Source organism: Nicotiana tabacum, chromosome 16 (genome assembly GCF_000715075.1).
Source record: "Nicotiana tabacum cultivar K326 chromosome 16, ASM71507v2, whole genome shotgun sequence".
In the NCBI taxonomy this organism is placed as follows: Eukaryota; Viridiplantae; Streptophyta; class Magnoliopsida; order Solanales; family Solanaceae; genus Nicotiana; species Nicotiana tabacum.
In genome coordinates this window covers 149,131,190-149,141,691 of record NC_134095.1, presented here as the reverse complement: position 1 = coordinate 149,141,691, position 10,502 = coordinate 149,131,190, and the positions used below count along the sequence as shown (strand labels likewise).

The 10,502-nt window shown below is 36.6% G+C and overlaps 1 protein-coding gene across 1 annotated transcript; it reads right to left on the bottom strand.

Moving 5' to 3' along the window:
• Positions 1–5,079: 5,079 nt before the first annotated feature.
• Positions 5,080–7,835, bottom strand: LOC142170459 (uncharacterized). Its single transcript, XM_075232376.1, has 3 exons — positions 7,662–7,835; positions 6,950–7,320; positions 5,080–5,233 (listed from the first exon to the last, which is right to left on the bottom strand). Exons 1-3 carry the CDS (start codon positions 7,833–7,835, stop codon positions 5,080–5,082), a joined length of 699 nt encoding a protein of 232 aa, XP_075088477.1.
• Positions 7,836–10,502: the final 2,667 nt, after the last annotated feature.

Genomic DNA, 10,502 nt, shown 5'->3' with positions numbered 1-10,502 from the left:
AATGGGTCAAAACCGGTTTCATCGGGTTGGATCAGGTAACGGGTAAGTGATCTGGACCGTAAATCTAGTGAGATTAACGGTCCAGATTAAGAATGGTACCACGACGTCGTTTGGATAGATGCGTGGCCAACTCAATTGGACCGGATAAAAAGGGCTTCTGGATTGGGTTGTTCAGGCCCCTTTTTGTTTTAATTTGGACTGGCCCAAGTCCGAAAACTCTTTTTTTTTCTTTTTTTTTTCTTTTTAATCTCTTATTTAAAATGCCAAATAATGCTATAAAAACATTAAACAATAATTAACACACAATTAAAATAACATCACTTAATGACAAAATAGAATGAAAGATGCATTTTTTGTGATTTTCCTTTTAATAACCGGATTACGGTTCAACTACACACAACATATATTTTTTTATATTTTTTGTTTGATAAAAATAAAAATGGACAAAGATCACAAATAACTACCAAAAATGCCACGTAATTTCCAAAAATTGTACAGCAAAACCAATTGCTATTATTTTTGTTTTTTTGGAGTGATTGTCGCGAAAACAAAAATCACGTGCTCACAGTACATCTTTCTCAGAAGAGGTATATTGAAAAGGTTCTCAAGAGATTCAATATGCATACGTGCAAGCCTGTAAGTACACCATTAGCTCCTCATTTTAAACTTTCAGAGTTACAAATGCCTCAGTCCGAGGATGAGGTGGAGCATATGTCAAAGATTCCTTATGCCAGTGCAGTTGGTAGCATTATGTATGCTATGGTATGCACACGTCCAGATATTGCTCAATCTGTAAGTGTGGTAAGTAGATACATGTCCAGCCCAGGAAAGAGGCATTGGGAAGCTGTCAAGTGGATATTGAGATATCTCAAAGGAGCTTCTGGTGTTGGTTTGACCTTTCAAAAAAGTGGTGGAGGTATTTCAATTCTCGGTTATGTAGATTCTGACTATGCAGGAGATCTTGACAGAAGAAGATCCACAACTAGATACATCTTTACCCTCGTTGACAGTGCCGTTAGTTGGAAGTCGACTCTGCAGTCGATTGCCGCTTTGTCTACGACAGAAGCAGAATACATGGAAGCAGCGGAGGCGGTGCAGGAAGCTATCTGGTTGAAAGGTTTAGTAGCGGAATTGAGTTTGGTTCAGCTGGAATCAACTCTTAGATGTGATAGTCAGAGTGCTATTCATCTAATGAAAAATCAGAGATTTCATGAGCGCACTAAACACATTGATGTCAGATTTCATTTTATTCGAGATGTTGTTGAAGAGGGAACTATCAAGGTCGTGAATGTTATCACAGACGATAATGCTGCAGATATGTTGACCAAGATAGTCCCACTCGCTATGTTTGCACACTGCAAGGACTTGGCGGGGGTGTGCATCAACTGATGCAACTCCGAAGAGAACAGTTGTTAGGTAGAGGTGGTATGTTCAACAATGGTTTGATTCTTCTTGTTTCTTACAACGGGGTTGCCCAGTAAGCTTAGAAGTTTTGGCCAGAGTTGTTCACACGCACGCTCGAAATGCAAACCAAGGTGGAGATTGAAGGTGTTGGTTTATGTTTAGTCAACAATGGCATGCCAATTGGAAGAGTTGGTGGAAAGAGTTGGTGTGGATGCTAGGAGGAAGCTTCCTCCTTTGATGTCACCCATGATATCAAGAGGAGGTAGTTTGATATCACCAATGATATCAAGAGGAGGTCTTTACCTCTATAAATAGATGCACTCCTTCATTTGTAGAAACCATCCCAAAAATAATACAACACATTGTAGTGAGTAGAGAGTTAAGAGAAAAATTCTTTTAAGTGTAATTGGGAACTCTCCCCTTCCTTTGTTAATATTAAAAAGGCAACTGTTCTTTGGTGGACGTAGAATTATTTTGATCCGAACCACGTTAAATCTTGTATTCTTTCTTTTACGTTTCCGCTAACATGCTTGATCTTCAGATTTCAAAGGATACACCCAGAGCTTACGAGAATGATCATCAATGAAGGTCACAAAGTAAAGTGCACCACCTTTTGACTTTATTTTAAACGGACCACACAAATCAGAGTGTACTAGCTCCAATAAATCGGGCTTTCTTGAGGGAGGATGGCTATGAAAGGAAACCCTTTTTTGTTTGCCAGCTAAACAATGTATGCACATTTTTAGCTTTGCTTGTTTCACTCCAGAAAACAAATTTTTCTTAGCCAAACACGTAATCTCCCACTCATATGACTTAATCTTCGATGCCACAATTCTGACAAAGTATCACTTTCCACCAGATTTATTGAGTTATTAAGAATAGAGCCTTGTGTCACATATAAATAACTAGACTTGACTCCTCGAGCCACTATTAACGAGCCCTTGGTGAGCTTCCATTGGCCATTAAAGAGGGCATTGTGGTAACCTTCGTCGTCTAATCTTCCTGCGGAGATCAAATTGAAAGGAAAGTCTGGAGCATGCTTGACATCTTGAAGAACTAACGTTGAACCATTATTAGTTTTCAAACAAACTGTGCCAACACCAAACACCTTAACTTCACTGGCATTGCCCATTTTTAACACTCCAGAATCAACAAGAGTATAAGATGAGAAAAAGTCTTTTTTTGGTGTGACATGTGAGGTAGCTCCAGAATCTACTATCCAGCTCATCTCATGGGATACCAAATTGATGACATTTTCATCATAAGCAAAAAGAAAGTCATCTCGAACAATAGCATCAACATTGTTCTCATTATTTTCAGCTTTATTTCCTTCTCTAGTGTCTTAATTCAACTTGCGGCAAAACCTTTTGATGTGTCCTTTCTTGCCATAGTGGTTGCATGTAATATTATAGTATTTGGACCTTGACTTACTTCTACTTTTACCTCTATTCTTTAAGCCTCTTGTTCTATCTCTCCCCGGTCTTCAGTAACCAAGATATCTGCTTGTGAGGATGAACCCTGAGATTTTCTCCTTACTTGCTCGTTCAACACACCACTCTTGGCATATTCCATGGTCACCTTACCTCCAGGAGCTGAATTTGTCAAAGTAGCACGAAGAGTTTCCCAAGAGTCTGGCAGAGTATTAAGAAGCCAAAGTCCTTGTATCTCATCATCAAAATTAACTCCCATTCCAGATAACTAATCAAGGACGCCCTGAAAATCATTTATGTGATTAAGGATAGGGTTGTCTTCCTTGTATTTAAAGGTCATCAATTGCTTTAGCAGAAACAATTTGTTGTTCCCGATTTTTGAAGCATAAAGAGTCTCTAGCTTTTCCCACAATGATCTCGCATGTATCTCGTTCACAATATGGTTGCGAACATTATCTTCAACTCATTGTCGTATATATCCACATACTTGTTGGTGCTCAAAATCCCAATCTTCATCGGATATACTCTCGGGTTTATGAGCTGAAAAAACGGGTAGATGCATCTTCTTTACGAACAACAAGTCTTTTATCTTGCTTCTCCAAACATTATAATTTCTCCCATTTAATCATACCATCTTGCTTATATTCGCCTCTATTCTGTAACAACCCGGATAAATAACCAAGGCTCTGATACCACTGTTATATCGAGGAAGAGGCAAACCCGAAAATAAAGAAGATAAAGAACACCAAATTTTAACGTGGAAGACCCTTCAAATCGAAGGTTAAAAACACGGAATCACAAAGATCTAAAGAACTCCACTATAACAATAAGAGGGTTACAAAAGTTCTCTAAATTGGCTACACAACAAGTTCCAAACATGGAGCAACAATAGTAACAAGAGCAACAACTAATCAATTGAAGAAAGAGGAGAATCCACAAAAATAAAGCTGTTGTTTGAGGCTCGAAATCAGATGCTACGAGCCTCCAAATACGATCTCCACAGTTCAAATCCAAGACCAAGATGTTACGAACACTCACTCAAAATTTCAGCCCGATCCAACTGTTAATGAATTAGAAATGTAATTTGAAGTTGGCTGGTCGGAATAAAAATCTACAGCAAAACAAATATTTTTCTTCTCTCTTCTCTCTTGACGAAAGCTCTCTCAAAAACCAATCTTATGTGCTTAAGTCTTTCAAAGACTTCTACCAATGAACATAGAATAATTCTCCAAGGTTGTCCTATTTATAGATCATGAGTGGTGCTTTCTCTTAAAGCCAAAACCCACTCAAAATAGGAATAAACCGAATCCAGTTCCAAGTAGGAATGGAAACCAAAAGAGAATAGGACTAGGCCATTGGGCCTTTGGCTGGACAACATGGGCATGAGCCCAACACTCCGACAAGTTGGTGAGCATACTTTTACTCTTTGTAACGGTAGCCTCGCAATGATTCATATTCTCTTTGATCTCCTCATTAAACATGTTATTCTTAGTCCCTTTCTTTGGTCCTTTTAGTGGAACCTTAAAGTGCTTAAACATCCTAGTTAGTAGAAACCTACATGGCAGAGTATATGAGCCTTTCTCTTGAGCAACTGCCCATGATATGTGCTTGATCATTAGCGAGAGCAAGTTAATTAGCATTTAATCTAATAGCTTTAGGAGTGCCAAGTCCAAGTAGGTGGCCTCATGCCTCTTTTCTGATTGAGGTAGTAGACATTTGTTCACAAACTCAAATAGGAGCTTGTGAACCTGTTTCATCTTTCCTATCCTACCTTTTCTGGCTTCTGTTTCTCCCTTTATTGGGTATACTTTGAGTTTAGGTACATATCATCCTCCTTTTCTCCCAAACTAGGCCACTCTCGTCTCACATATGTATCAAAATCATTTACAGGCACCTTCAAAAAATTTCCTAAAATCTCAGTATTGAGAATCAGGTCCACTCGCCTTACTCCAAAGCTCACTAAACTATCCTCAAGCAACTTAAAGTTCTTGTAGACATATATCATAGCTTCTCTATACATCACAGGGAGTGGGCACACAAACAAGTGTATCCACTTTTGATACTTAAGCTTCTCTGGCAACTCCTTCATCTCAATCATTTTGTTAATGACTAGTTCAATTACTCTATTCTTCAACTTCTCCAACATTAAATCAGTATTGTTTCCCACCACAACTATCTTTTTCTCAGTCTTCTTGCAGCATTTGGAACTGGTTCCTTTGACCTCCGAGCCAACAAACTTCCTTTTTTATGGGATGTTCTTCTTTTTGGGTGTGGTTGAAAATGATCCATCCTCCTCCTTTATTTTCCTATGAAGAGGAACCTCGTCCTCTCTCTCTTCCTCTTCATCTTCTTTTTCTTCATCTTCTTTCTCTTCATCATCACTCACAAGATCAACTTTCCTTCACCTCAGACTCATCTGTCAACTAGAACTCTTGTCACAATTTTCTTCTTCTTCTTCTTCTTCTTATTCTCCTCTAAATCTTTCTCAAGAGCGGGCTTGCTCTTTCCCTTCGTATTTGGAGTTCTAGCCTTAGGGGTCATAGACTTTCCTATCATAACCGCCATTTTTGCTACATGTTTTACCCTACCAAATGACTTTTCTTCCTCAATCACATTTTTGTATTTCATTCTAACAATCCTTTTAGCCAAAACCTCATCATCACTATCACTACATTGTTTTCTTGCTTCAGCCTCTCCCTAATTTTTTCCTTCCTCCTCGATGTCAGTCCAATCAAGAGAAGAGAACTTTTCTTGATCAGCATTTAAAAAACCAGGTTCTTGAACCTCTTCAACATATTTTCCCAACATTCTTTCAAACAATCTCTTCAATAGGCACCCCTTCAGTACTGCAATGTTTCTCCTTCACCAGCAGCAGAAGGGGCCTCTGGTGCTTCTACACCAACATTAACACTTTCTTTCTTTTTTTCTTCCCCTCCTTTTCATGTTCTTTTTCTTCCTCCATCTCTTTTTCTACCGTTTCTCCACCTGGGGTTGAGACTTTTCTATTATTAGATTTCCACAATCAAAACTTTCACTCTTTTCCTTGTTGGAGTAGTCGACTAGTCTTGTAACAACTTTTGTGTCTCTTAAAAGGCTTTAGATTTTGGACAGATTTGTTTTGATTGGTGAAAAAGAGAGGGTATCCATTACTGAAGTGGGGTTTGACTCGAGAGAACTAGATGTAGGTTAGTTCGGTAAGTTCAAAATTCTTAGCAATTTAGGTTTCTTGGAAAAAGTTAAAATTAGGGTTTTCGTCATTAAAATTGTTTTCTGTTAGAGAGATGAGTAATATTCAAATAAGAGAATAGAGGTGTGTGGAGGGGATTTAAAAAGAAACATAGTTTGACAAATATCGCTTCAATTAATAATGGTTATAACTCCTAATCAGGTTCTACGAAGGGAAAAAGGTAGCGCCCAAGTTTTAAAATTTAAATAGGTGATTAATTGGGCAACAGAGACGTTCAGAGGGATTTTAGGAAACTGATCCAATTTTTATGCAAATTAATATCAGTCATGATTGCTTTGGAATCAATCTTTGGAACCTTATCCTATTTATGACATGGCAGTCTGACAAACCCATCACAACTATTAACTGAAAAGGAGGTACATACTTGCGTGTCAAACAACCAGGTTCTTTGACTGATTTTCTCAATGCGGCCAAAAGTCCTTTTGAGATCAAGGATATTTTTATTGGATAAAATATCTAAGCCTTTGTCATCATGCATGCATACCTATTACAATATAAGACTATGTTAGATATTTTCACACTTAGATTCACCAAATACTTTATTTAAACACATCCAATCACTGAGGGAATTAAGAACGTCCTTAGTTTATTTTGATCAAATCAACCTCCTAGCGGTTTCTTTCGAAATGATCCCTACTCAAAGCTTTGGTAAAGATATCGGCAATCTGCTCCTTAGTTTTACAAAACTCCTTCTACATTATCTCACAAAAAGTGATGTCTCACATCAATATAGGAATTCATTCTATTACTGCACCATAATATTCTAACTACTATTTGATCCACAACAATTGAGCATAACATAAAGCAACAACCACATACTCAGTTTCTGCAATAGATAGTGTTATGGAATTTTTATTTCTTTGAAAACCATGAGATCAAACACGAACCTAGGAAGTGAGTCATCCCAGATAAGCTCTTCCTATCCATCAGATAACTAGTGTAATCAACATCTTCATACCTAATCAAGTCAAACATATCACCCGAAGGATACCAAAGAACCTGGTCTTGAGTACCTTTCGCATATCTCAAGATCCTTTTCATAACTTTCAGATATGACTCCTTGGGACTTGATTGAAATCTTGTACAAAGCCCAACACTGTATATAATATCTGGTCTACTTTGAGTTAGATAGAGCAAAAACCCAATCATACTTATGTATTTCTTTTCATCAACGGGAAGACCAGGTTCATCCATATCCAGCCTGTCGCTGTTACAATAGGAGTATAGATTGTCTTTGCACTATCCAAATCAAACATTTTAAGCAACTCCTTGATGTATTTTTGTTGATGTATTATCTCTTTTCGCAGTTTGTTTAACTTGCAGCTCAAGAAAAAATTTAACTCTCCCATTATACTTATCTTAGATTTACTTCTCATAAGTTTTGCAAACTCATTGCACATGGATTCATTAGGAGCATCAAAGATTATCATCAACATATATTTGGACAGTTAGAAAATTCTTGCCAATCTTCAACAAAAATAATGTGTTATCAATTTTCTACATGAGAACTCGTTCACCAGGAGGAATTTTGACAATTTCTCATACTATGCTCTTGGCGCTTGCTTTAACCCATATAGTACCTTATCCAATTTATACACATGATCAGAAAACTCATGACTCTCAATGCTTGGAGGTTGACATACAAATACTACCTCCTTCAAATACTCATTGAGAAAAGCACTCTTTACGTCCATTTGATATGGTTTGAACCCCATGTAGGATGCAACGATAATGAGCATTCGAATAGCCTCCATTCTGGCAATATGAGCAATTATCTCATTATAGTCGATGTCTTCTTCTTGATTATACCTTTATACTACTAGTCTAGCTTTGTTCCTTCTGATTTTACCTTGGTCATCAAGTTTGTTCTGAAAACTCACTTAGTTCCTATGATTGTTCTTCCTTTGGTCGAGGTTCTAGGTGCCACACCTTATTTCTCTCAAATTGATGACATTCCTCTTGCATGGCCATAATCCAATCAGCATCTTAAGGAGCCTTCTTAATTTTACAGGCTCAATCATAGACAAGTAGGCTAAGAAGGCAATCATGTTTTTAAATTTTGATTTTGTCACCATTCTAGAATCAACCTGTGTATGAACATTTGTGAGCGGATGAGAACTTTGATTCTTTCATGATTTTACTTATAGCCCTTGTGTGCCATTATTTGCTTCCTAATTTGCAGAGGGACCAGGTTCATTGTCACCTGCATCATTAGCTTGATCAGTTCTCATTGTCTGTTGTACATGGTGGTCAACTTCCATAGGACTACGTTCTTGTTCTTTCCCTGCAACAGCTCCGGAAGTTTATGGTTTGATTGATCATCATACACCTGTGTGAGTCAAAATTCTCCATCATATGCGGCATTTGTACCTCTCTCAACCAAGTGATTAGTTTATCAAAAATCACATACACACTTTCTTCAACACATATGGTTCTTTTATTAAAAACTTTATAAGCTTTACTACGTGGAAAATAACCAAAAAGACTCCTTAATCACTTTTAGCATCAAACTTTCTTAGAACATCTTTGTCATTATTATACACAAATACTTGCTACCAAATACCCTTAGATGAGTTATATTGGGTTTTCAGCATTTAAGCAATTTATAAGGGGTCTTTTTAATTATTGGGCTAATCATGCACCTATTAATAATGTAACATGCAATATTCATAGCTCCAACCCAGAATATTTTAATGAGACCATTAACAATTAACATGGTTCTTGCCATGATGTCCTATTTTTCTTTTCAATAACACCATTTTGTTGTGAAGTTCTAGGTGCAGAAAAGTTATGATCAATGGCATGTCTTACACAATATTAAAAAAAAACTAGCATTTTCAAATTCAATGTAATAATCTGATCGAATACTAGCTACATGAATATCCATCTTCTTTGTAGTTTCTTCACAAAAGTTACAAATATATCATATGTTTCATCTTTGGTTGTAAGAAATAAGGTCCAAATGAACCTAGAGTAGTCATCAACAATTATAAATACATGTCACTTCCCACCTCTACTTTGAATTCTCATAGGTCCACATAAATACATGAGAAGAAGTTCTAGAGGTCGAGATGCACTTACCGCCTTCTTTAATTTGAAGGATGATCTAATATGTTTACCTTAGACATAAGCATCACATACCTTATCTTCCTTGAATTTTGTCTTTGGCAGACCAAGAACTAGGTCCTTAGTAATTTGTTTACTCAACAATGAGAAGCTAACATGCCCTAACATTTTATGACACAAAAAGGAATCATTATCAAGTGTACTAAGACATGTCAGTTCATTCTTAGGTGAACACATAATATCAGCTTTGTAAATATTTTTGTGTCTTCTTCCCTTGAGAACCAGGTTTCTAAATTTTTATTTGTGACAATACAACTTCTAGAAGCGAAAACAACATGGTTCCCTTTATCACACATTTGGGAGATACTCAGCAAGTTGTTCTTAATACCTTTAATATAGTATACATTTTTAATAGCATAAGAGTGAGACTTACCAACTTTACCTATGATAATTATATCTCATTCAAACCATTTTCAAAACCCACACTTCCTCTTTGGTAGACTTACCGTGAGAGAGAATTTTCTCTTTTTCCATTCATGTGGCGGAAGCAAGCACTATCAATATACCATCAATTTTTGCTTTCCATCACTTTAGCCTACAAAAATATTTAGGAACTCAAACAAGTTTGGGTCCCTTTCTTTGAGTAAAATGATGAATCACATTTTTTAGCCCAATCTAGAAGTCTTGCACCTTTTAATCAAGAACCAGGTTTATCAATTTTCTTTTTCTCAATATATGCAATATTTTTCTAGTTGGACTTGATTCTAGCATTGCATGCTTCTTTGGAGTGTACATTATTATCACAATGTGTACACAAACGATTATCAGGGATATCGACATACTTGCTATGTGGATTGGGTTTTGATCTTTGTATGTCCTAATCCTTTCTTATTGTGCTCAGCTCAACATGTGGACACCATATGGTATGCCTCCTCATCCCCTCAAACTCATTTATCCCTTCCCCCAATTTCTTCTATCACCAACACCTTCTATCCACTACCACCATCACTATTAATACCACTATACTCAAATATTGATATATCATCTATTTAAGTCTTAGAAAACAAATCTGAATATAACAACAGAAAGATGCGTAAACATAATGTAATATCAATTCTCTAGCGCATAAGAATGAGAAGAAATTAGTTTTCCGCCGTTCAAAACATGCGAGTTATTAACATAGTTCATTTGTATTTAAAGGGTGTCTTAACATATTGATTAGAAATGGTGATATATATAGCGAGAATGGAAATAGGTTTTCGGATAAATAATTGACTTGAAAATTTTGTAACCTTTAGTTACAAGCTTCATTAAGATTTTAAGCCATTATTATCATTTGAGAAACTAATAAGAAT

Excerpts from the sequence above, each read along its gene's own strand:
- LOC142170459 (XM_075232376.1), bottom strand. The coding sequence starts at position 7,835 with ATGGAGGCTATTCGAATGCTCATTATCGTTGCATCCTACATGGGGTTC. Across the intron at positions 7,321-7,661 it reads ATGTGTATAAATTGGATAAG|TGCAAAGACAATCTATACTC; the intron begins GTACTATATGGG and ends TGATTTGGATAG. Across the intron at positions 5,234-6,949 it reads GGTTCGTGTTTGATCTCATG|GAAAGTTGATCTTGTGAGTG; the intron begins GTTTTCAAAGAA and ends TCTGAGGTGAAG.